General features: G+C 45.5%; 2 protein-coding genes across 6 annotated transcripts in view; one reads left to right on the top strand and one right to left on the bottom strand.

Moving 5' to 3' along the window:
- The window catches only part of myo9aa (myosin IXAa), a 342332-nt gene extending 322127 nt beyond the window's left edge, over positions 1–20205 (bottom strand). For all 5 annotated transcript variants that reach the window (XM_068015624.1, XM_068015628.1, XM_068015627.1 and 2 more), the window contains exon 1: positions 19954–20205. The gene's annotated coding sequence lies outside the window, so the exon portion shown is untranslated. The remainder of the gene's footprint in view (positions 1–19953) is intronic.
- Positions 20206–20375: 170 nt separating this feature from the next.
- senp8 (SUMO peptidase family member, NEDD8 specific) lies at positions 20376–24314 on the top strand. Its single transcript, XM_068015170.1, has 2 exons — positions 20376–20486; positions 23151–24314. Exon 2 carries the CDS (start codon positions 23158–23160, stop codon positions 23791–23793), a length of 636 nt encoding a protein of 211 aa, XP_067871271.1. The 5' UTR covers positions 20376–20486; positions 23151–23157; the 3' UTR covers positions 23794–24314.
- Positions 24315–27586: the final 3272 nt, after the last annotated feature.

Here is a 27586-nt window from a genome sequence, read left to right as displayed (position 1 = left end):
ATAAAAAAAATAAAATAAAAATATCACACAGGGACATGAAAACTAACACTGATTTCAAGCAGCCGTCATCAGACAGCGAAAGGAAATGCAACCAACGTTCTTCGAGATAGTCTTGTGTGTTCAGCAACAAGCTCTTGCAAAACCAAACTGTTAAGAGATAAACACAACCTTAAAAAAAAAATCAGATCATTTTCAGCAATTATTTACAGCCCATTTCACCAACAGAATCAGAAGCACGAGGACAAATTGACGCATGGGAATGCAGGGCCCGAGGGCACGCATCACTCCATAGCAAGATTTTCAGTTTGCATCACTTCTACTTACACTACACTGCAGAAGCAAAATGGATAAGTCACAGCCCAGCCATCAGCTCTCCACATATCTAATGCATTTATGCTGAAATTAAGAGCAGTGTCACCAAATACTGAAATCACAAGATAAGTGGTTAGAACACATACACAATTCCTGACAAGCATACAAAGCACTTTTTCAGAAAAAGAGACAATTACTCTCATAGTGAGGAAAGAAGACATTATTGACTGTCTCAAATGGTGTAATTGCAATAATATAGCCTTAATAAAATTCGAAAACAAGCTCTTTGGATTCCTACAATTTTATAATACTTACTCTGCTGTTCTTCTGACAAAGGCTCAACCTACATTCAGTAACTTTGAAATATACAGTTCTCCAGAGGTTCTACACTAATTATAAAATGCTAACACACTAGAAATTACACTCAATACCATTGTAAATTGGAAGAGCTATAGATAACTACAGGTGATTTCACACAAACAATATTTTTGAGTTTGTGTTTTTCTTGCTGTATCTATATGTTGGCTGAGAAAGGGTTGATCAGAACACGTAATACCAAGAGCACATTTACACCTGAAAGGTTCACTCATCTCCAAATGGCTAAACGCACACACATATATTCACAAATACTGTGGCATAACATTACCAGCTGGTGAATATTTCCAGACTCAATAAACGTTTTGCTATGGTTCTCATTTTCCTTCAATGGAGGCAGCAAGATGTGGACCAAGAAAGATGGAGTAGACTGCATGGACAGATCAATGAACAGAGAAGGGAAAACATTGTGGTCAGAGAGTACAGAGAGAGATATATAAAGGAAAGTAGAGAACTTATCCTGAGAAACTCCAAGGAAGAACTACTTGTACACAAAAATATACTCTGAGAAAATAAGCTGCTGCATCTCTGACCAAATTTAAACAGAGTACTTTACAGCCGGAAGTTTTGAGACATTTCTGGACGGCTCCAGTATGTGCTGCTCTTGTTGCTATAATTAGATCATGTGTCTCCATCACACACCCAACAATGAAGAGAAGCTATTTCAATTACACACCCATGTGTTCACAGGATGTGCCATACACAGGATGCAAAAGCACAGTACAGAAATCCTTAAAAAAAAAAGTGCTCGGCTCCATTGTTTCTTTGATCAACAATACTTGACTAAAAAAAAAATTGGTGAAAAAAAATGCATTGGTGAAATGCAAGCTGTTATTGTCATCTGGAAGTGACAGAGATACGATGCATCCAAGCCACATCAACACATCTTTCCTACACAAGTACACTTAGTCCTCAAGGAACATGGAGAAACCTTGCACATTTCAAAATATTTGGCCACAGTTTTGCTGTCAAAAGCAAGCTCCTATAAATATCTAACATGGATTATTTTAAGAGTGGGATTTTAAAAATGAACGGAATGATAGAACTTTCTTTGCATTTTTGTGCTGCAGGTGCCTTTCATAGTTCAAGTGGGCAAAATATCAAAATTTCACATGCCCACCGCTACACTTCACTGAAATTCCTGTGACAACAATGCATCAGCTAGAGTTTAGACAAATGAGAGGGGATCTCACAGAAGCCTACAAAATTCAAACAGGACTGAACAGACTAGATGCAGGAAGGATGTTTCCGATGGTGGGGGAGTCCAGGACCAGGATCACAGTCTAAGGATAAGGGGTAAGCCATTTAGGACTGAGATGAGGAGAGATTTCTTCACTCAGAGTGGTGAACCTGTGGAATTCTCTACCACAGAAAGCAGTTGAGGCCAAATCATTAAATATATCCAAGAAAGAGTTAGATATAGTTCTTAGGGCTAAAGGAATCAAGGGATACGGGGAGAAAGTAGGAACAGGGTACCAAGTTTTGATGATCAGCCATGATCATATTGATTGGCGGAGCAGGCTCTAAAGGGCCGAATGGCCTACTCCTGCTCCTATTTTTCTATGTTTCTATCAGTTATACAACTGGTAGTGTAAATCTAGAATACTCTCCCCCAAAGGGCTGAGAATGTTGGCTTAATTGGCATTTAAGACTGAGAGACACAGATTTTTATGATGCAAGGGTATCAGGGAATATGGATCAAAGGTGGGTAAATGGAGTTAAGCTACAGATCATCCATGATCATAGGAACATACGAATTAGGGGCAGGTCACTCAGCCCTCCGAACCTACTCCGCCATTCAATAAGTTCATAGCTGAACTGATTACTCCACATTTCCACCTACCCCCGATAACCTTCCACTCCCTTGCTCATCAAGAATCTATCTACCGCTGCCTTAAAAATATTCAAAGACTCTGCTTCCACCGCCTTTTGAGGAATAGAATTCCAAAGACTCATGAACCTCAGAGAAAAATTTTCTCATCTCCATCTTAAATGGGTGACCTCTTATTTTTAAACAGTTTTAGTTTTAGATTCTCCCACAAGGGGAAACATCCTTTCCACATCCACCCTGTCAAGACCCCTCAGGATCTTTTATGTTTCAATCAAGTCGCCTCTTACTCTTCTAAAATCCAGCGGATACAACCCCAGCCTGTCCAATCTTTCCTCGTAAGACAGCCTGCCCATTCCAAGTATTAGTCTGGTAAACCTTCTCTGTACTGCCTCCAATGCATTTCAATCCTTCTTTAAATAAGGAGACCAGTGCTGTACATAGTACTCCAGATGTGGTCTCACCAATGTCCTGCATAACTGAAGCATAACCTCCCTAGTTTTGTATTCAATTCCCCTTGCGATAAACGACACCATTCTATTAGCTTTCCTAATTACGCGCTGTACCTGCATACTAACCTTTTGCAAATTATGCACTAGGACACCCAGATCCCTCTGTATCTCAGAGCTCTGCAACCTCTCACCATTATAATATGCTTCTTTTTTGTTCTTCCTGCCAAAGTGGACAAATTTCACACTTTCCCACATTATACTCCATTTGCCAGGTCTTTGCCCACTCACTTAACCTATCTATATCTCTTTGTAGCCTCCTTTCTTAGCTATCTTGGTGCCATCGCAAATTTAGCAACCATACCTTTGGCCCCTTCCTCTAAGTCATTTATATAAATTGTAAAAAGTTGAAGCCCAGCACAGATCCCTGTGGCACATCACTCGTTACATCTTGCCAACCAGAAAATGATCCATTTATGCCTACTCTTTGTTTCCTGTCAGCCAACCAATCTTCTATCCATGCCAATATGTTACCCCCTACACCATGAGCTTTTATTTTCTGCAATAACCTTTGATGTGGCACCTTATCAAATGCCTTCTGGAAATATAAGTACGAACATCCACCAGTTCCCCTTTATCCTTCTGCAAAGAACTCCAATAAATTGGTTAAACATGATTTCCCTTTCACAAAACCATTTTGAACTGCCTGATTACCTTGAATTTTTCTAAATGCCCTGCCTTAATATCTTGAATAATAGCTTCCAACATTTTCCCCAAGACAGATGTTAAGCTAACTGGCCTGTAGTTTCCTGCTTTCTGTCTCGTTCCCTTTTTGAATAAAAGGAGTTCCATTCACTATTTTCCAATCTAACGGAATCTTCACCGAATCTAGGGAATTTTGGAAAATTAAAACTAACACATCAACTATCTCACTCGCCACTTCTTTTAACACCCTAGGATGAAGTCCATCAGGACCCAGGGACTTGTCAGTCAGCAGCTCCAACAATTTGTTCAGTACCACTTCCCTGGTGATTGTAATTTTCTTGAGTTCCTCCCTCCCTTCCATTTCCTGACTGACAACTAATACTGGGATATTACTTGTATCCTCAATAGTGAAGACCGATGCAAAATATCTGTTCAATTCATCGGCCATATCTTTATTATCCAATATTAATTCCCCAGGCTCACTTTAGAGTGGTGCAGCAGGCTCAAGGGGTTAAATGGCACACTCCTACTCCTATAATCCGAATTTAAATTGAAAATGTTATATGCTTGTTTCAACCAAAATAGGTCTATATTTTAAGCCCTGTAACTATTGCGAGGGCATTAAACATCAGTGTGCTACACTATGTGTTAACACTAAAAGTTCAATAAACTGGGGCGCCAGTTGATAAAAATCCATTTTTATTTCGAACAAGAAATGCTACGTCCATGAAGAAAAATATTTAAGGCCAGTTTTATATTTTTGAGGACTGCATTAACTAATAGTACTACACTGGTAGTACACTTTCATCAAAGTTTCCCTCTCAAAATTCATACAATTTCAATCACGTACAATTTGCATTCGCAAGTTGAGGTGGTGGGGGGCGCAAGCAAAGAGAGAATATCCAATGTGGATATTTTTCTATTTGGTTTTGTGAATCAAAATTAGACACTTTTTTGTTTTAGAAGAGATGAAAACTGTGTCACACAGAGCAGGACAGTCCCATATTCCATCCCCAGTCTGAGTTAACTGACCACAGTCAGAGGTGTCAAATCGGCCTCAATGTCCCTGACCATGAAATTAAAATCTCATTGACTTCCTAACGTAATCCCTTTCCAGTAATCCCTGTTGGAATGCACATCAGTGTGGAAATCAGCAACAATAAATTGCAATTATATAACAGCCTTAAGTAGAAAGATGTCTTGGATGAATACAGGATCAGATTCAGCTGTGGTGCCCCGACAGCTAAAGAGTTGGTCAGTATTCCCTGTTTGAGCTCGCACATGATTATCTGTGGTACTGCACCACAGCACAAGTTAGTGATTGCGAGGCGAAGGTTAGAAAATTAAAGAGAAAAGATAAATGAGAATATCGCACAATGATTCAACTTTGTATTGCACTGATCAATCAGACTATTGTTATCTGCCACCTGTCCACTTAAATCACTGATTAAGTCTAGCTCTGAACAATGTCATCTGCAGGTTTCAGATCACTATTCATTTCAGAGCTCAGGGGCCAATGCCGATGCGGATTTCCAATAAAAAACAGTTAGCCCATGAACGATTTTTAGAAAATAGCCCTTTTGACACTTGGGAAACAGAAACATCACTCGGAAAGGGTTTAGACAAAAATAACTTGCGTTGCCTTTTCTGTAGTCACATATCCGACATGCTGGTTATCAAGAAAATATAATTTAATGCTTCTGTTCCTTTCAAAAAGCAGCATATTCATTAACTTGTCATTTGTCAGCATTCAATGAAGGCAGCCAGGAGACACCAAGCATCGTCCAGGGTACAGTTATGCTGCAGTAACACAGATCCATGAATGCTTGTGTACCTGCAGAACTCCATTCAATCTATAATTAAATAAATGGTCAACATTCACAGTCTAGGCCCACACAAGAATGGTCACTTAGGCTTGCCATCAGAGGGCAATTTGATCAATGGATCTGTACCACAAGAAGAAGAAAACACCTTCCAGAAAGGAGGGAGGGCAAATTGGCAGACAGAACTGTAAACACAAAGAAAGTTTAGGGCAAGTGAAGAAAGTGGTACAAAGCCTGAAAAATCCCAGTGCCTTCTCCATAGAGTCAACTTTAAAGGAGCTCATTTAGCATTTTTTATCAAAAATACTTCCAGAAACAGAATCATAGATCTACAGTCAACAAGAACATAAGAAATCAAGGTAGGCGGTGGCGTAGTGGTATTATCACTGGACTAGTAATCCAGAGACCCAGGGTATTTCTCTGGGGACATGGGTTCGAATCTCACCACAGCAGAAGGTGGAATTTGAATTTAATTAATAAATCTGAAATTAAAAGCTAGTCTAATGATGGCCATGAAACCATTGTTGATTGTTGTAAAAACCCATCTGGTTCACTAAGGGTCCTTTAGGGAAGGAAATCTGCTGTCCTTACCTGGTCTGGCCTACATGTGACTCCAGACCCACAACAATGTGGTTAACTCTGACATGCCCTCTGAAATGGCCGAGCAAGCCACTCAGTTGTACCCAACCGCTACGAAGTTAATAAAAAGGAATGAAACCGGACGGACGACCCGGCATACTACCCGGCATCAACCGAGGCACCGGAAACGACAACGGCAAACCCAGCCCTGTCGACCCTGCAAAGTCCTCAATCCTAACATCTGGGGGATTGTGCCAAAGTTGGGAGAGCTGTCCCACAGACTAGTCAAGAAACAGCCTGACATAGTCATACTCACGGAATCATACCTTACAGACAATGTCCCAGACACTGCAATCACTATCCCTGGGTATGTCCTGTTCCACCAGCAGGACAGACCCACCAGAGGTGGTGGCACAGTGGTATACAGTAGGGAGGGAGTTACCCTGGGAGTCCTCAACATCGACTCCGGACCCAGGAAGTCTCATGGCATCAGGTCAAACGTGGGCAAGGCAACCTCCTACTGATTACCACCTACCGCCCTCCCTCAGCTGATGACTCATTACTCCATCATGTTGAACACCACTTGGAGGAAGCACTGAGGGTGGCAAGGGCACAAAATGTACTCAGGGTGGGGGACTTCAATGTCCATCACCAAGAGTGGCTCGGTAGCACCACTACTGACCGAGCTGGCAGAGTCCTAAAGGACATAGCTGCTAGACTGGGTCGGCAGCAGGTGGTGGGGGAACCAAAACGAGGGAAAAACATACTTGACCTCGTCTTCACCAATCTGCCTGCTGCAGATGCTTCTGTCCATGACAGTATTAGTAGGAGTGACCACCGCACAGTCCTTGTGGAGACGAAGTCCCGCCTTCACATTGAGAATACCGTCCATCGTGTTGTGTGGCACTATCACTGCTAAATGGGATAGATTTTGAACATCCAGCAATGCAAAAATGGGCATCCATGAGGCGCTGTGGGCCATCACAGCAGCAGAATGTACTCAACCACAATCTGTAACCTCATGGCCCGGCATATCCCCCCACTCAACCATTACCATCAAGCCAGGAGACCAACCCTGGTTCAATGAAGAGCACAGGAGGGCATGCCAGGAGCAGCACCAGGCATACCTCAAAATGAGGTGTCAGCCTGGTGAAGCTACAAGACAGGACTATCTGCATGCCAAACAGCGTAAGCAGCATGCAATAGACAGAGCGAAGCGATCCCATAACCAACGGATCAAAGCTAAGCTCTGCAGTCCTGCCACATCCAGCCGTGAATGGCGGTGGACAATTAAACAACTAACTGGAGGAGGTGGCTCCACAAATATCCCCATCCTCTACAATGGGGGAGCCCAGCACATCAGTGCGAAAGATAAGGCTGAAGTATTTGCAACAATCTTCAGCCAGAAGTGCCAAGTTGATGATCCATCTCGGCCTCCTCCTGAAGTTCCCAGCATCACAGATGCCAGACTTCAGCCAATTCGATTCACTCCGTGTGAGATCAAGAAACGACTGAAGGCACTGGAGACTGCAAAAGCTATGGGCCCTGACAATATTCCGGCAATAGTACTGAAGGCCTGTGCTCCAGAACTTGCCGCGCCCCTAGCCAAGCGGTTCCAGTACAGCTACAACACTGGTATCTACCCGGCAATGTGGAAAATTGCCCAGGTATGTCCTGTACACAAAAAGCAGGACAAATCGAATCCAGCCAATTACCGCCCCACCAGCCTACTCTCAATCATCAGTAAAGTGATGGAAGGTATCGTCAACAGTGCCATCAAGCAGCACTTGCTTAGCAATAACCTGCTCAGTGACGCACAGTTTGGGTTCCGCCAGGGCCACTTAGCTCCTGACCTCATTACAGCCTTGGTTCAAACATGGACAAAAGAGCTGAACTCAAGAGGTGAGGTGAGAGTGACTGCCCTTGACATCAAGGCAGCATTTGACCGAGTATGGCATTAAGGAGCCCTAGCAAAACTGAGGTCAATGGGAATCAGGGGGAAAACCCTTTGCTGGCTGGAGTCATACCTAGCGCAAAGGAAGATGGTTGTGGTTTTTGGAGGTCAATCATCTGAGCCCCAGGACATCACTGCAGGGGTTCCTCAGGGCAGCGTCCTAGGCCCAACCATCTTCAGCTGCTTCATCAATGACCTTCCTTCAATCATAAGGTCAGAAGTGGGGATGTTCGCTGATGATAGTGCAAAGTTCAGCACCATTCGTGACTCCTCAGACACTGAAGCAGTCCATGTAGAAATGCAGCAAGAACTGGACAATATCCAGGCTTGGGCTGATAAGTGGCAAGTAACATTCGCACCACACAAGTGCCAGGCAATGACCATCTCCAACAAGAGAGAATCTGACCATCTCCCCTTGACATTCAACGGCATTACCATCGCTGAATCCCCCATTATCAACATCCTAAGGGCTACCATTGACCAGAAACTGAACTGGAGTCGCCATATAAATACCGTGGCTACAAGAGCAGGTCAGAGGCTAGGAATCCTGTGACGAGTAACTCACCTCCTGACTCCCCAAAGCCTGCCCACCATCTACAAGGCACAAGTCAGGAGTCTGATGGAATACTGTCCACTTGCCTGGATGGGCGCAGCTCCAACAACACTCAAGAAGCTCGACACCATCCAGGATAAAGCAGCCCGCTTGATTGGCACACCATCTACAAACATTCACTCCCTCTACCAACTAGAAGGACAAGGACAGTAAATACGTGGGAACACCACCACCTGCAAGATCCCCTCCAAGTAACACACCATCCTGACTTGGAACTATATCGCCGTTCCTTCACTGTCACTGGGTCAGAATCCTGGAACTCCCTTCCTAACAGCACTGTGGGTATACCTACCCCAAACGGACTGCAATGGTTCAAGAAGGCAGCTCACCACCACCTACTCGAGGGCAATTAGGGATGGGCAATAAATGCTGGCCTGGCCAACGTCGCCCACATCCCATGAATGGATTTTAAAAAAAGAAATAGGAGCAGGAGTAAAAGGGATGGGCAATAAATGCTGGCCTGGCCAACGTCGCCCACATCCCATGAATGGATTTTAAAAAAAGAAATAGGAGCAGGAGTAAACCATGCAGCCCGTCAAGCCTGCTCCGCTATTCAATATGATCATGGCTGATCTTGGGTTTCAACTTCCTTTTCCTGTCCGCTTCTCATCTCCCTTGATTCCCTAAGAGATCAAAAATCTGTTATCCCAGCCTTAAATATATTCAACAATGGAACAATTTTCTATCTGGGCTGGAGACAGCAAGTTCCTCTGGTGTTTCATAGAAGAACTGGATTCAAAGCTCTCACTGATGCAAGGAATAATGAAGTGATGTCATCCATTTGGTAAAGATCACTTTCGCGCAATTCAAGTGGTCACTAACTTTTAACAATCTGATTCAAGTCGGGGAGGCTGTGCATAAATGAGGCGTCAACCTGGTGAAGTTGTGTGCCAAACAGTGTAAGCAGCATGCGATAGACATGCGAGTTAAACAATCCCATAACCAACGGATCAGATCTAAGCTCTGCAGCCCTGCCACATCCAGTCATGAATGGTGGTGGACAAGTTAAAAAAAAAGTTAGTTGTTTTTCATTCATGGGATGTGGGTGTCGCTGGCCAGGCCAGCATTTATTGCCCATCCCTAAATGCCGTGGAGAAGGTGGTGGTGGGCTGCCTTCTTGAACCGCTGCAGTCCATGTGGAGTCGGTAAACCCACAGTGCTGTTAGGAAGGGAGTTCCAGGATTTTGACCCAGCGATAGTGAAGGAATGGTGATATAGTTCCAAGTCAGGATGGTGTGTGACTTGGAGGGGAACTTGCAGGTGATGGTGTTCCCATGCATCTGCTGCCCTTGTTCTTCTAGTTGGTAGAGATCACGGGTTTGGAAGGTGCTGTCTAAGGAGCCTTGGTGCGTTGCTGCAGTGCATCTTGTAGATGGTACACACTGCTGCCACTGTGCGTCGGTGGTGGAGGGAGTGAATGTTTGTGGATGGTGTGCCAATCGAGCAGGCTGCTTTGTCCTGGATGGTGTCGAGCTTCTTGAGTGCTGTTGGAGCTACACCCATCCAGGCAAGTGGACAGTATTCCATCACACTCCTGACTTGTGCCTTGTAGATGGTGGACAGGGTTTGGGGAGTCAGGAGGTGAGTGACTTGCCGCAGGATTCCTAGCCTCTGACCTGCTCTTGTAGCCACGGTATTTATATGGCTACTCCAGTTCAGTTTCTGGTCAATGGTAGCCTCTAGGATGTTGATAGTGGGGGATTTAGCGATGGTAATGTCATTGAATGTCAAGGGGAGATGGTTAGATTCTCTCTTGTTGGAGATAATCATTGCCTGGCACTTGCGTGGCACGAATGTTACTTGCCACTTAAAAGCCACAGACTGGATATTGTCCAGGTCTTGCTGCATTTCTACACGGACTGCTTCAGTATCTGAGGAGCCACGAATGGTGCTGAACATTGTGCAGTCATCAGCGAACATCCCCACTTCTGACCTTATGATGGAGGGACGGTCCTTGATGAATCAGCTGAAGGTGGTTGGGCCTAGGACACTACCCTGAGGAACTCCTGCAGTGATGTCCTGGAGCTCAGATGATTGACCTCCAAAAACCACAACTATCTTCCTTTGCGCTCGGTATGACTCCAGCCAGCAGAGGGTTTTCCCCCTGATTCCCACTGACCTTAGTTTTGCTCGGGCTCCTTGATGCCATACTCAGACAAATGCTGCCTTGATGTCAAGAGCAGTCATTCTCACCTCACCTCTTGAGTTCAGCTCTTTCGTCCATGTTTGAACCAAGGCTATAATGAAGTCAGAAGCTGAGTGGCCCTGGCGAAACCCAAACTGAGAGTCACAGAGCAGGTTATTACTAAGTAAGTGTCGCTTGATGGCAGTGTTGATGACACCTTCCATCACTTTTCTAATGATTGAGAGTAGGCTGATGGGTCGGTAATTGGCCGGGTTAGACTTGTACTGCTTTTTGTGTACAGGACGTACCTGGGCAATTTCCCACATTGCAGGGTAGATGCCAGGGAGAAGGTGACTCCACAAATCTCCCCATCCTCAAATGATCAGTGCAAAAGATAAGACTGAAGAATTTGCAACAATCTTCAGCCAAAAGTGCCAAGTTGATCCATCTTGGCCTCCTCCTGAAGTCCCCAGCATCACAGATGCCAGTCTTCAGCCAATTCAATTCACTCCGCATGATATCAAGATACAATTTAAGGCACTGGATACTGCAAAGGCTATGGGCCCTGACAGCATTCCAGCAATAGTACTGAAGACCTGTGCTCCAGAACCTGCCGCACCCCTAGTCAAGCTGTTCCAGTACAGCTGCAACACTGGCATCTACCCTGCAATTATTATTATTAGAGATACAGCACTGAAACAGGCCCTTCGGCCCACCGAGTCTGTGCCGACCAATAACCACCCATTTATACTAACCCTACAGTAATCCATATTCCCTATCACCTACCTACACTAGGGGCAATTTACAACGGCCAATTTACCTATCACCTGCAAGTCTTTTGGCTGTGGGAGGAAACCGGAGCACCCGAGGAAAACCCACACAGACACAGGGAGAACTTGCAAACTCCACACAGGCAGTACCCAGAATCGAACCCGGGTCCCTGGAGCTGTGAGGCTGCAGTGCTAACCACTGCGCCGCCCGAATGTGGAATGTGGAAAATTGCCCAGGTATGTCCTGTACACAAAAAGACGGACAAGTCCAACCTGGCCAATTACCATCCTATCAGTCTACTCTCGATCAGAAAAGTGAAAGAAGAGGTCGTCGATAGTGCTATCAAGCGGCACTTGCTCAGCAATAACCTGCTCACTAATGCTCAGTTTGGGTTCTGCCAGGGCCACTCTGCTCCAGATCTCATTACAGCCTTGGTTCAAACATGGAAAAAAGAGCTGAACTCAAGAGGTGAGGTGGGGTGAGAGTGACTGCCCTTGACATCAAGGCAGCATTTGACCGAATATGGCATCAAGGAGCCCTAGCAAAACTGAAGTCAATGGGAATCAGAGGGAAAACTCTCTGCTGGTTGGAGTCATACATAACACAAAGGAAGATGTTTGTGGCTGTTAGAGGTCAATCATCTGAGCTGCAGGACATCACTGCAGGAGTTCCTCAGGGTAGTGTCCTAGGCCCAACCAGTTTCAGCTGCTTCATCAAGGACCTTCCCTCCATCATTAGGTCAGAAATGGGGATGTTCGCTGATGATTGCACAATGTTCAGCACCATTCGCGACTCCTCAGATACTGAAGCAGTCCATGTAGAAATGCAGCAAGACCTGACAATATCCAGGCTTGGGCTGATAAATGGCAAGCAACATTTGCACCACACAAGTGCCAAACAATCACTATTTCAAACAAGAGAATCTAACCATCTCCCCTTGACATTCAATGGCATTACCATTGTTGAATCCCCCACTATCAACATCCTGGGGGTTACCATTGACCAGAAACTGAACTAAAGTAGCCATATAAATACCGTGGCTACAAGAAGCAGGTCAGTGGCTAGGAATCCTGCAACGAGTAACTCACCTCCTGACTCCCCAAAGCCTGTCTACTATCTACAAGGCACAAGTCAGAAGTGTGATGGAATACTCTCCACTGGCCCAGATGGGTGCAGCTCCATCAACACTCAAGAAGCTCAAAACCATCCAGGACAAAGCAGCCCGCTTGATTGGCACCCCATCCACAAACATTCACTCCTTCCACCATCGACACACAGTGGCAGCAGTGTGTACCATCTACAAGATGCACTGCAGCAACGTACAAAGGCTCCTTAAGACAGCACCTGCCAAACCCGTGACCTCTACCACCTCGAAGGACAAGGGCAGCAGATGCATGGGAACACCACCACCTGCAAGTTCCCCTCCAAGCCATACACCATCCTGACTTGGAACTATATCGCCATTCCTTCACTGTCGCTGGGTCAAAATCCTGGAACTCCCTTCCTAACAGCACTGTGGGTGTACCTACCCCACATGGACTGCAGCGGTTCAAGAAGTCCGCTCACCACCACCTTCTCAAGGGCAATTAGGGATGGACAATAAATGCTGGCCTGGCCAGCGACGCCCACATCCCAGGAACAACTTTTTAAAATCTGGAAATTACGCCAAGAGGGTAGACTATCTGAGAAAGAAAGGAATATTATCATTTTAATAAAGTCTTTCACCACCTCAGGACGTCCCTAAGCACTTTACAACCAATGAAGTACTTTCAAAGTGCAGTCACTGTTGTAAAGCAGGAAATCCAACAGCCAATTTGCACACAACAAGCTCTCATAAACAACAATGTGATAATGACGAGATAATCTGTTTTAGTGATCTTGGTTAAGGGATAAAAATCGGCCAGGACACCAAGGAGAACTACCTTGCTCTTGTTTGAAATAATGCCATGGGATCTTTTACATCCACCTGAGGGAGAAGATAGGGCCTCAGTTTAACGTTTCTTTCGAAACACAGCACCTCCAACAGTGCAGCATTCCCTCAGTACTGCACTGGAGTATCATCATAGATTTTTATGCTCCAGTTTCTGAAGTGAAACTCCAGAAGGGCGTGCTACCAACTAAGCCACTTGCCATTGCTGAAGAATCAGTTATGGACACCAGCTGCCCAAAGGAGCAAGAAACTGAATCCTTAAAATTAGGCACTGGCATTAACTAGAGAAAGGTTCAATTCGTGTAAAGAGAGAACAACCAAAAAACTGTTACACAAAAACAAAATCCCTGAAAAAACAAGCAACAATACAATAAGTGAACAGAATAAATTCCAAAAAAAGCTTTGAAAAATATAGGTTACATACATAGAATTTACAACACAGGAACAAGCCACTCAGTTCAACAGGTAGTCTATGTCAGTGTTTATGTTCAACTTGAGCCTCCTCCTATGCATTTTGCTTCATCTCATCCTATCAATATATCCTTCTATTCCTTGCTCTCTCAAGTATGTATCACGTTTCCCTTTAGTTGCGCCTATGCACAGAATCACAGAATTGTTACAGTGAAGAAGGAGGCCATTCGGCACATCATGTCTGCACCGGCTTTCCACATGAGCAATTCACCTAATGTCTCCCCAAACCATGCACATTCTTACTTTTCAGCTAACAGTCTAATTCTCTTTTGAATGCCTCAATTGAACTTGCATCCACCACACTCTCAGGCAGTGCATTCCAGATCCTAACCACTTGCTGCGTCTCGAAGTTTTTCCTCATGTCACTTTTGCCAATCACTTTAAATCTCTCATTCTCGACCCTTTCACAAGTGGCAACAGTTTTTCCCCATCCACTCTGTCCAGACCCTCATGATTTTGAATACCTCTACCAAATTTCTTCTCAGCTTCTCTTCTCTAAGGAAAACAGTCCCAACGTTTCCAATCTATCTTCATAACTGAAGTTCCTCACCCCTGGAACCATTCTCACCAATCTTTTCTGTACTCTCGCCAATGCCTTCTAACTCAAACCACTCCATGTGGTGGAGAGTTTTACATTCTCAATACTCTGAGTTTTCTCAATTGCTCATGGGATTGATTAGTGACTATTTTATATTTACAGCCCCTAGTTGTGGACTCCCCCACTGGTGGAAACACCTTCTTTACATCTACCCTCATAACTTTAAGGCCATTTATCTGGTCACCTCTCAATCTCCTCTTTTCTAGAGACAAGGACACCTCGCCGTTCAGTCTTTCCTGATAGCAGAACTGAGGGAGTGCCTATCATCTTTGTAATTTTTTTCACTTTCTTTAGTGTCTCTATATCAACATAAATGGCACATGAAGGAACTAGAACAGGTAGAAAATAAATGCTTATTCCTAGATTTAAGTAACAGAATTGCTGCTGTCAGAACAAAAAGGACTCTGGCTTAAAATTGCGTAGAAACAATACCATCTATTAAAACATTAAACTATTAACTACCCAATGACAAGATAAACAACTATTTTATATAATCTGAATATAGCATCAGTCTTCTAAACTTTGTGAACACAACATACAATATTATCAGGCTTAATATCACACTGTACTGGAACCAATAAATCACAGGAAAATTCATACTTAAGCCAAAAGATTTACTGTTGTACCAGGATTCTTCCTGTGTGCTACTTCTAATCCATTATTTCGAATTGCATCCACCACCAATGAGGGTCCTGCAATTACCAACAATTCATTTTGGTGTTATAGAACTCAAAATGCTCTCTCCAGATATAACCCACATTTGGAGGTGCAGGATTTACAATTGTACTGCTGGATGCTTTTCCAGAGCACAAGTGGACAATTGTGTTAAACCTGCACATACCAGCATTGCATTTTATTGAAATCCTAGCGACTACCGCGGTTTAATACAACCAATGCAAAATCTACCAATTATACCCTCACATTTCATAAGCATTGGATGGCCTTACCTTTCACCTAACAACTCTAGGGATGGTTCCCATCAAGTAGCAATAGCTGAGAGCACGAGAAGAGTACAGGAACATAATTTGAAATCATGCATTATCCTATACTAAAACCTCTGACAATATTAGGATACAGCAAGTATATCAACCTTTATCAAATCTGGTTTGTACTGACTGCAGTCATCTCCCCAATCTGAATTCAGTAGCAACCACCTCCCAAAGGGCTAATAAAGGATTACAGTATCCACAGAGTACACTGAATAATTTATACTGCAACAGCATTTTGGAACCAACATTCAACTCAGGTTCAACATAATTAAAGCTTTCACATCCCTCTCCTACACGATACATACAGTACCAGGTAGCAGCTGTGGCTCAATTGGTAGCACTCTCATCTCTGGTCAGAAGGTTGTGGGTTCAAGTTCCACTTCAAGACTTGAGCATAAAATCAAGGCTGGTGCTCCAGTGCAGTACGAAGGGAGTACTGCATTGTCAGAGATACAGTCCTTCGGATGAGACAGATGGCCCCATCTTCCCTCTCAAATGGATTTAAGATGATTCCACGGCACTATTTACAACAGCAGGGGAGTTCTTCCTGGTGTCCTGGCCAATATTCATCGCTCAATCACCACAAAAAAAAATCCAATCATTGCTTCATTGCTGTTTGTGGGAGCTAGCTATGTGCAAATTGGCTTTCAGGTTTCCCACATTACAACAGTGACTGCACTTCAAAAGTACTTCATAGCTGTAAAGTATTTTAGGGCATCCTGAGGTTGTGAAAAGTACTATATAAATTCAAGTCTTGCTTTTTCTTTGATCTATTTTTAATCAAGCATACAATGTAACATCCAACTCTGGCACGACAAGCAACAAAATCCAAATGTCTGAACACAGTATATACAACTCCCATCTCAGAACGTGATATATGCAGTCTCCAAACAAAGCATCCCTGTCTCTGAATGAGGCATATGTGGTACCAGCATCCAGTCTCTGAATAAAGCACACACAGTCTTAGCATCCCAATCTCTGAATCAACCCCATGTAATACCACCAAACTAAAGTGAATAAATGGTGTACAAGCAATCCCAGTATATGAATGAAGCACATACAGCAGCATATCATTTCAGAAAGCAAGGAGGATACTGGTAAATTAGAAAAGCGGAGAACTACACTCGAGGGGGAGAAGGCACAAGAGGTGCCCGTCCTCGGTTAAATACACTTTTCATAGGACTCCACAACATCCATGTTAAAAGCGCCCATAAAGATGAGGTAAATCACTACTGTGTGATTTACCAAGATATAATACTTTAAAACCTCACAGTATTTACATACGACAGGAAGCGCCTAGTGATACAAAAAAAGCTCTTTTGCCAAATCCTGGGAATAACAGCTACACACAAGTACATTCTACATGGTAATACAACACTAAGCACTCTCTTGGTGCGCTGTTGCTCTTATAAGCACTTAGCCAAACTTAAATAGGGGCACATTTATTACATATTCTTTCACACCTCAATCTCAATGACTGCAGCTTAATTTGTACACGGTAACAGACTGACAACATTCAACAAGTTCTGTTTTAGATCACTTTGAATCATGGAATATTACAGCACATAACCCATCAAGACTGTCATTGTGTTTATCTCCACATTTGCCATTTAATTGAAGCTTTCTTTCCTGCTAGCTTCTGTACACTTCACGATTCCTCTTTTTCACTTATTTCCATATTAATACAACTTGGCATTAATCAGTTGTGACAGAATTTCACATATTAACCAATCTGTCCAATGATTTTATTAAAAAAACTTCCCCTTCAATTCTTTGTGTAATTACCTTAAATTTGTGCTCTCCTGTTAGCGTCTCACTGACCAGTGGAAGCAATGTATCACAGTACCATAACCTTTCATATTATTGAACACCTCCATCAAGTCATCCCTTCATCTTCCCAACTCGCATGAGAAAATGCTGAATTTCTCAAGTCTCTCTTCATAACTGTAATATCCTTCGTGTTATAATTCAATTAATATAGAAAAATTACAGAAAAACAACATGCTTTAGTGCTGCGTAATACAATTATGTAATGTTGTCTCTTTCCTCTTTTAAGACACTCCATAAAACCTACCTCTTTGACCAAGCTGTTGGTTACCTGTCTGACAATCTCCTTACATGGCTGGATGTCAAATTATATTTGATAATGCACCTGTGAAGCACTTTGGGATGTTCTACTGTATTAAAGGCGCTATATAAACACAAGATGTTGTTAATTCAACTCAAATTGCTCTCACCATCCTTAGGTCAGTTTCAGTATAACTCAAAATGCTCTCTCCTGACAAAAACTACATTTGAAAGAGCAAAAATCAAGAACCTACTACTGGGTGTATTTGATCATTCAAGGCGACAGTATATAATTTCACAATACACTTCTCCAACAGTCATCTGACAGCAAAGAATTCCTTTGCCTATTTAGTATTGGGCTACTTTTTCAAAACCGATTCCAAAAAGATTTTATGCTACCTTCTAAGATGCTGCTGGATGACAACCACAGCATCCTTCTTACAAATTACATCGCCTTTCAACCTTCAAAAATTTTTTTCCATACACTAAAGTTCAAAGTGGATGGTTGAAAGACAACATCCTGCAGAAGTCCATTTTGAACTTATTAAGCAACAGCCTAAACAATAAGAAACTTCAATACGCCTTAGTAAAAAGATTAAGTATAAATGTAAAGTCACCTGCTACACAGGCTGTGGTGCATTTATATTTATTCCAAGCCAATTCCACTCCCCCAAAACAGCGTCTCTTTCACCTCTTACTTCATTGTACCAAGCCTTGTAACTCAAAAGCAATACAACATTTATTGCAATTCAATCATTTTTGCTTCAACTGTAATTCCCTCAAATGACTTTCGTTGAGCAACAGCACTCAGCTGTAATTTAAGGTGAGCTCAGATTATTTTAAATCAGAACATGTGCTAATTAATTTGATGTAACAGTTACTTAGCAAAACTACCAAGAATCACACCAAGTTGCACTGTCACAGATTGTAGCTGGCATGGATACTCTGGACGATTGGCACAGGCATATTGGCATCACATGGTGCTCATTTTCACTCCAGTTTCAGTCTGTAAATTTATATAAACACTCCAGTGACAAGGTGCAGATTTGCACAACTCGTATCACAACAACAACTTGCATTTACAATCACAGCTCTAATGTAGTAAAATGTTCCCAGGCGCTGCACAGGAATGTCGTCAGACAAAAATTGACAACGGGTCAAAGAGGGAAGATGCCATGGCTCATTCTCAGGTGCAGATGTGCACCATTGGCACTGATGGTCCAAAGGAGCAGGATAGCCCAATTGGCACAGGCTGTACCAGGCAGTCATGTCCCAATGGGCACATTGAGCACAAGGGGCAGAGTGGCCCCATACACACTGACTATCCCAGCGTGTGTGGGGGAAGGGAGCTGGGTGGCCTCATGGACACAGGCTGTCCTGGGCTAGCTGGGGGGCGGGGAGAAAGAGAACAGGACACAGGGTGGCTGGAGGGGAGGGTGGCCCCATGGGCAAGGGTACCGCCCAAGGGTGGCGGTCGAGGTGGAGAGTGTGGCCGCATGGGCCGAGCTGTCCCAGGGACTGGGGGGAGGGGTGACCCCAGGGACGGGCTGTGACGGGGTGAGGGGGGGTGGCCCCAAGGGGCACGGACTGATCTGAGGTGAGGGGGATGGCCCCAGGGGCACGGGCTGTCCCGGGGTGAGGGGGGGTGGCCCCAGGGTGAGGAGGGGGAGGGGGGTGGCCCCAGGGGCACGGGCTCTCCCGGGGTGAGGGAGAGGGGGGGGTGGCCCCAGGGGCACAGACTGTCCCGGGGTGAGGAGGGGGAGGGGGGTGGCCCCAGGGGCACGGGCTGTCCCGGGGTGAGGGGGAGGGGGGGTGGCCCCAGGGGTACAGACTATCCCGGGGTGAGGAGGGGTGGCCCCAGGGTGAGGAGGTGGAGGGGGGTGGCCCCAGGGGCACGGGCTCTCCCGGGGTGAGGGAGAGGGGGGGGTGGCCCCAGGGGCACAGTGTCCCAGGGTGAGGAGGAGGAGGGGGATGGCCCCAGACTGTCCTGGGGTGAGGAGGAGGAGGGGGATGGCCCCAGACTGTCCTGGGGTGAAGGAGGATGTGGGGGTGGGGAGGGGGATGTGGGGGTGGGGAGGGGGATGTGGGGGTGGGGAGGGGGAAGTGGTGGTGGGGAGGGGGAAGTGGTGGTGGGGAGGGGGATGTGGGGGTGGGGAGGGGGATGTGGGGGTGGGGAGGGGGATGTGGGGGTGGGGAGGGGGACAGTGCGCGCGCACTAACCCGTGTCGGGAGCGAGTGCAGCGACCCACGGGCGCGAGCGAGGTACGTTTGCAGCAGCCAGGATTGCGGGACAGAGTGGAGGAGGGCATTGGGGGGTATCGGGCGGTCCCGGTCCTTCACTCACTCACTGACTGGCCAACTCACCTCATCCGTCTCCCTCTCTGTAGCGGGCGCCTTTCCTTCAGTCGTCGGCACCGCGCTTTCCACTCAGCCCCCTCCCGTCCTATTCGGCCCTCCCAGCAACAGCAGCGGGGGCACCGACTCTGCTTCTCGGGGTTGTGTGCCTGCCAGCCTACCGGCCGGTCCGCAATCACCGCCTCCTCCCTCTCTCCGTCTCCTTCAAGCGGCCGTTCGCGCTCGCGCCTCCCTCAGCTCTCCCGTCTGGCACGAGCCAGCCTCCCCTCCCGCGCATGCGCCGCGGCGGTGGAGGGAGTGGGTCGCGCGCGCCGACTGGCGGCTGCGCACTGAGGCCGGCGGGGGGGGGGGGAGGTGGTTAGTGGCGCGAGCCGCAGCCGCACCGCCACCTGCCGGCGCGAGGCCAGCCGCGGCACGGTCGCGAAGAAGACGCTCGCCCGCTTTACGGCAGCTCCTGCGTGCAGGTTCGGGGTGTGCGGCGCCAACATGAAGCGGCGATCTCGGCTGTAGCGCCGCGCAGAGCCCGTCGCTGCAGCAGTCAGGTAAATACGAAAGGCGTGAGTTTCGTGTCTGAACTACATTTATTCTTCATCTGGGCAAAAATGTGACTGGGTCTTTGGTGGGAGACTCGTGCCGGCTGGAGCCTGTGACGGTTCCACTGCCAATCACAGTGGCCGGGCGGGGCATAGCTGTCCGACAGAACGCAGGCGTGGCCTCTCGTCCTGTCAATCACTGCAGGAGGAGGGACGGTGCCTCCTGTTACTGAGCTGTCAATCACTGTAGAGGGCGGTGTTGTGGCTGCTGTTATTGAGATGTCAATCACTGCAGGAGGCGGGACTGTGCCTTCTGTCACTGAGCTGTCAATCATTGCAGGAGGAGGGACGGTGCCTCCTGTTACTGAGCTGTCAATCACTGTAGAGGGCGGTGTTGTGGCTCCTGTTATTGAGATGTCAATCACTGCAGGAGGCGGGACTGTGCCTCCTGTCACTGAGCTGTCAATCATTGCAGGAGGAGGTGTCAATCACTGCAGGAGGAGGGACGGTGCCTCCTGTTACTGAGCTGTCAATCACTGTAGAGGGGGGTGTTGTGGCTCCTGTTATTGAGATGTCAATCACTGCAGGAGGCGGGACTGTGCCTCCTGTCACTGAGCTGTCAATCATTGCAGGAGGCGGGACGGTGTCTCCTGTCACTGAGCTGTCAATCACTGCAGGAAGCGGCACTGTGCCTCCTGTCACTGAGCTGTCAATCACTGCAGGAGGAAGGGCTGTGCTTCCTGTCACTGAGCTGTCAGTCACTGTAGACGGCGCGGTTGTGTCTCCTGTCACTAAGATGTCAATCACTGCAGGAGGCGGGACTGTGCTTCCTGTCACAGCTGTCAATCACTAGAGGGCGGGGTTGTGTCTCCTGTCACTGAGCTGTCAATCACTGTAGAGGGCGGGGTTGTGTCTCCTGTCGCTGAGCTGTCAATCACACTAGAGGGCGGGGTTGTGTCTCCTGTCACTGAGCTGTCAATCATACTAGAGGGCGGGGTTGTGTCTCCTGTCACTGAGCTGTCAATCATACTAGAGGGCGGGGTTGTGTCTCCTGTCACTGAGCTGTCAAGCAGTACAGGAATGGAGCATGCTCATTTTGTGCTGTCAATCATGCTGCAGTGACAAAGTTCAGTATTTTAGAAGCAGGAATTGTTCTCCTTCAAGAAGGGGAGATTTAACAGCGAAGTTCAAAATAATAAAGGGTTTTGACAGAGTAAATGGAATGCACTGCCTGAAAGGGCAGTGGAAGCAGATTCAATAGTAACTTTCAAAAAGGAACTGGATACATATTTTCATTTATATGGCGCCTTTCACAACCATAGGATGTCCCAAAATGCTTCACACCAATGAAGTATTTTAAAGTGTATTCCCTGTTGTAATGGAGGAAACGCTACAGCCAATTTGTACACAGCAAGCTCCCACAAACAGAAATGAGATATATGACCAGATCATCAGTTTTTGTGATGTTGGTTGAGGGATAAATATTAGCCAGGACACCAGAGAGAACTCCCCTGCCCTTCTTCGAAACAGTGGCCATGGGATCTTTTATATCCACCTGAGAGCGCAGACAGGGCTTTGGTTTAATGACTTATCTGAAAGACAGCACCTCCGATGGTGCAGCACTCCCTCAGTACTGCATCGGAGTGTCAGCTTTTGATCTCCACCCTATCACAGACCTTGTTCTCTTCCCATCCTCCCCCCTTTCACTTGCTTAAAACATATTACGTTTCTAACTTTTCCCAGTCCTGATGAAAGGTCATAGACCTGAAACATTAACTCTGTTTCTCTCTTTGGCATTTATTGCGAGGGGAATTGAATATAAAAGTAGGGAAGTATTGCTACAGCTGTACAGGACTTTAGTCAGACCACATCTGGAGTACTGTGTACAGTTTTGGAATCCTTACTTAAGCAAGGATATAATTGCATGAGAAGCAGTTCAGAGAAGGTTCACTCGACTGATGCCTGGGATAAAGGGGTTAACTTATGAGGAAAGGTTGGACCTGTATCTATTGGAGTTTAGAAGAATGAGAGGTGATCTTACAGACCAAATGCTGGAAGGTGCGATTAGGCCGGGTGGCTCATTTTTTCAGCCGGCGCAGACACAGTGGGCCAAGTGGCCTCTTTCTGTGCCGTAAACTTTCAATGATTCTATGATCTTATTGAAACATATAAGATCCTGAGGGGACTTGACAGGGAGGATGCTGAGAGGATGTTTCCCCTTGTGGGGGAGTCTAGAACTAGGGGACACAGTTTAAAAATTAGGGGTCTCCCATTTAAGATGGAGATGAGGAGAAACTTTTTCTCTATGGGGTCATTAGTCTGTGGAATTCTCTTCCCCAAAGAGCAGTGGAGGCTGTGTTGTTGAATACATTCAAGGCTGAGTTAGACAGATTTTGATTCAACACGAGTGTCAGGGTTAGATTTTTGGTTGACATGGGAGTTATGGGGAGCAGACAGGATTGTGGAGCTGAGGTCACAGTCAGATCAGCCATGATCTTAACGAGTGGTGGAGCAGGCTCAAGGGGCTGAATGGCCTACTCCTGCTCCTAATTCTTGTGTTCCACAGATGCTGCCAGACCTGCTGAGTATTTCCAGCATTTTCTCATTTTATTTCAGATTTCCAGCATCTGCAGTATTTTGCTTTCATACATAAACTGCCTTCTTTGTTTGCAGGAACAGCATGGATCCAGTGATACTGAGCTACCATGACAGTTTAATACGGCGTTCGGATCTCTCACTCCTCAATCCACCCAACTGGCTCAATGACCATATCATAGGGTTTGCCTTTGAGTACTTTGCCATTGAGCAGTACAAGGAGCTGTTGGGCAGCGCCTGTTTCATCAGCCCTGAAGTTACTCAATTTATTAAGTGCATGGCCAGCCAAGAGGAGCTGGCTATCTTTCTGGAGCCACTAGCACTGGCCCAGAAGAGTTTGGTCTTCCTTGCAGTCAACGACAACTCTGTGCAGGCAGCCGGCGGGTCTCACTGGAGTCTGCTGTTCTACAACAGAGATGAGAACTGCTTCAGCCACTATGATTCCTGCAGCAGTATGAATGCAGGCCATGCCCGGCAGATAGCGAGGAAGCTACAACACTTCCTGGGAACCAAATCCGAAGTGCCTTTCATAGAGGAGTCGGCACCTGTCCAGAAGAACAGCTATGATTGCGGGATGTACGTGATGTGCAACACAGAGGCTCTTTGCGAGCAGTACCTCAGGAGGGACCAGAGGCCGCCAGTGGTGGTCGTCACCCCAGCCTACATCACCCATAGGAGAACCATCTGGAAAAAACTAATTGAGCAGTTGTCGAAGAAATGATTACTTCTGTGTGTCTTTCTTGAGTAAATCTGTACCTTTATTTCTGGATGAATTAGCTGACTGTTTTGAGATAGACCTTTATTTTTGTTAAAGAAGGAGTCACCTTTGCACGGTTGGGGTACTTTTCCAGCCAGGAGGATAAAGGTCAAGTGGGCTTTGCATGTTGTAAGACATGTCACTTGTAAGGATACTAGGGAATCCACTCGCCTCCCACTCTCCCCAGGGCTTCCTCGTTGATACAACATGGAGATATGTTCATGGAACTATTTGGTATGATGTACTCTGACCTTCTAGAACATGCCAGAAGCATAACGCCTTACACAAAAGCCTTTGGTCCAGGTGCCATTTGGTGCATTGGGAGGATCATAGGGGATTATATCCCCTAATAAGCAAATCTCAGAGTGAACATCATATTCGCTAAAGTACACTTTAAACAAGCGTCCTGTTATTGGACAACATGTTATGGTGCTGCGCATTCCCTTACACTCACCTGTGACTGAATTATACTCAAGTGAAATTAATCTGACTTGTTTGTTCTTGATGTTTCTTTTTGTTTTACTCGAATCTGAAAACTTTGTATGACTTAACACGACAATAGAAACCAAGTTAACAAAGACAGAGGACAAAGGATCGGCACAACATTGTGGGCCGAAGGGCCTGTTCTGTGCTGTATGTTCTATGTTCTATGACCCTGCATAGTAATAACCACTTTGCTCTTGAAATAGTCTCCCCACTTAATCATCTCCTGCTTTAACTCATTCCTTCCTAAGGTCTAAAACCTATGGAACTTTTCATCTCCCTCAGTCTTCCCTAGCACTTACAATCCACAAGCTTTTAAAATCCTAAACCTGGTGCCATCTGGCTATTTCCTGATTTACCTTGTCTTCTCTCTTCTCAGTGATGGTGGTGTCCTGCACTATGGGCCTTGGCCCTAACCCCTCACTCCCACTGAGTTTCTCAAGTAAAACAAATTCTTTCAGTTTTTCACTGATGTTCAGATTTGTGCCAACATTGTGATTGATTATGCAGCCTTTGTAACACCTAATGCATTTTCTTGGATAGTTCCAGTGTCTGTTTGGAATCTCTTAAACTGTGCTATCCACATGATTTTCCTTTCTCGGTTTTCCTCTCTTCTGAAGATTGACTCTTTTTGGTTACAATACCACAGACACCAGCAGCCATTCGTTACCTTGCCTGAATGGTCACTCTTCTTGTCTGAGCCCAAACTTTAAGGGTTAATCCTGAGGGCATTACTGCTGAGCTTGATCCAGCTGTCTCACCCACTTTCCCAAAGGTGTCAATGTATAGTGACCCAGGAGTAGGAACCCTGGCTGATTACACCCTCTCCCTAACTTGGAGTTGCTGAGGCTGAGGCCCCTCCTGCCATCCTGGCTGAGATCAGGTAGTTCAGTGCTAAGTAGGAATTATGAGGGTATTGTCGCATAATGGTTATGTTACCGGGCTAGTAATCCTGAGGCCTGGCCTAATGAGCCAGAGACAAGTTCAAAGCCCACCACAGCAGCTAAGGAATTTAAATTCAATAAATAAAATCAAGAAAAAAAGTTACTATCAGTAATGGGGACCATGAAACTATTGGATGTTATAAAAACCCATCTGGTTCACTAATCTGGTTGACTCTTAATTACCCTCTGAAATAGCCTAGCAAGCCCCTCAGTTCAAGGGCAATTAACAATGACAACAGAGCCTTACCAGCTATGCCCACATCCCATGAAAGAATAAAAAAAACCCTTTAGGGAAGGAAATCAGCTGTTCTGGCCCAGCTATGTCTCCAGACCCACAGCAAGGTGGTTGATTTTTAACTGCCTGCTTAAATGGCCAAGCAAGACAGTTGTATTCAGTCATAGAAATCATAGTAAGTTTAAGGCACAGAAAAAGGCCACTTGCTCATCGTGTCTGTGCCAACAAGAAGTCAGTTCTCCACACCTTTCTCAAAGTCAATGGATTCTGGCCTTGCCAGTGATGTCCATATCCTGTGAATGAATTTTTTTTTTAAAACCTGGAACCTTCCCGCTTGTGTGGCCGAGCTTCTCACAGAGCATGAAATTATCAATGGTGCCGTCAGCTACACAGTTAAACTGGCTTGCATCAAAAGGACAGCTCTCCAACAAAGAGCAAGTATTAACCTGTTTTGGGGCTGTAGCCATATTTATAGCTTGGCGAAATTGGGTGGTTACTGATGAAATCACGGTGATGTGTGATAAGTGAAAGTTTCTAGTATTAAGTTTGCAGACTCAAAAATTTCAGATTGAGATGCCTGTTTGGAGATGAGCCCAGTCAATGGAGGTGTGCAGATAACTGTGTGAGGATAAGGGAATTTCCTGTTCTTTGCTCACACTTTGTATCCAAAATGCCATTATATCCCCTAATAAGCAAATCTCAAAGTGAACATGTCACTGAAATGCAGACTAAAATTAAATTCACCTCTACCTATCTGTATTGCTCAATTGCTAAATCAGAGTTCACAGGCTCAAGTCCTACTCCAGAGACTTGAGCCCATAATCCAGGATGACACTTCAGTGCAGTGCTGAGGGAGTGCTGCATTGTTGCTGGTGTCATCTTTGATATGAGACATTAAACCAAGGCCCCATCTGTCCTCCAAGGTGTAATGTAAAAGATTCTGTGGAACTATTCAAAGAAGAGCATGTATTGCCCGACATTTCTCTCTCAACCAACGTCACCAAAAACAGATTAACTGGTCATTCATCTCATCTGTTGTTTCTGAGCCTTTTCTGTTTGCCTATGAAACAACAGTTTTATTAATTGCATCCTGTATCTCTGCTGCTCAGTCTATTTTGATGTTAATGGCAAATTTTATAGAATTTCATTCAGCATTGAATCATATATGTAGATTAGAAAAGCGAGAGTCCATGCACAAAAAAGCCTTTGGAACCCCACCCAATACTTTCCCAAGATTCACAATATCCCCATCTCGTATTTTTCAACCAACTTCTTATCTAGTCATATATTCTACCCTGGATTTCCATGGGTTCAGTTTAATTAGCAGTCTTTCATGTGAAACTTTTTCAAAAGCTTTCTGAAAGTTCAAATAAATTAAATCAAAGGGAGTTGCATTGTCAACTTGTAACATGCTCTTGTGTTCATACACAACAGGACATCACTGAAGGATTTCCTCAGGGTTGTATCCTAGGCCCAACCATCTTCAGCTGCTTCATCAATGACCTTCCCATCCATCATAAGGTCAGAAGTGGGGATTTCATTGATGATTGCAGTGTTCAGTACCGTTCGCAACACCTCAGATACTGAAGCAGTCTGTGTCTGCGTGCAGCAAGTGCTGGTCAACATTCAGGCTTGGGTTGATAAGTGGCAAGTAACATTCCTGTCACAAAAGTGCCAGGCAGTGACTACCTCCAACAAGAGAGAATCTAACCATCTCCTCTTGACATTCAATGGCATTACCATTGCTGGATTCCCCACCATCAACATCCTGGGGGTTACAATGACTAGAAACTTAACTGGACTAGTCATATAAATACGATGGCTGAAAGAAAAGGTCAGAGGCTGGGAATTCCGAAGCAAGTAACTCACCTGATTTCCCAAAGCCTGTCCACCATCTACAAGGCACAAGTCAGGAGTGTGATGAATAAACAGTTCCAACAACACTCAAGCAGCTCAACTAAAGGCCAGCTACCCGACGATGTGTCGGGTTCGGGTGAGGCCGAGTTGTACTTCCGGGTCCGCCATTCGGACTCGTGTTGGGCCAGGTCGGACACGCTCTATCACAGGTAAGTGGCTCCAATGTTAATTTAATGTT

The sequence above is a fragment of the Heterodontus francisci genome, chromosome 35 (assembly GCF_036365525.1).
Source record: "Heterodontus francisci isolate sHetFra1 chromosome 35, sHetFra1.hap1, whole genome shotgun sequence".
Lineage (NCBI taxonomy): Eukaryota > Metazoa > Chordata > Chondrichthyes > Heterodontiformes > Heterodontidae > Heterodontus > Heterodontus francisci.
This window is presented reverse-complemented; position numbering and strand designations above follow the sequence as displayed.

Coding starts and splice junctions, on each gene's coding strand:
- senp8 (XM_068015170.1), top strand. CDS start 23,158: ATGGATCCAGTGATACTGAGCTACCATGACAGTTTAATACGGCGTTCG.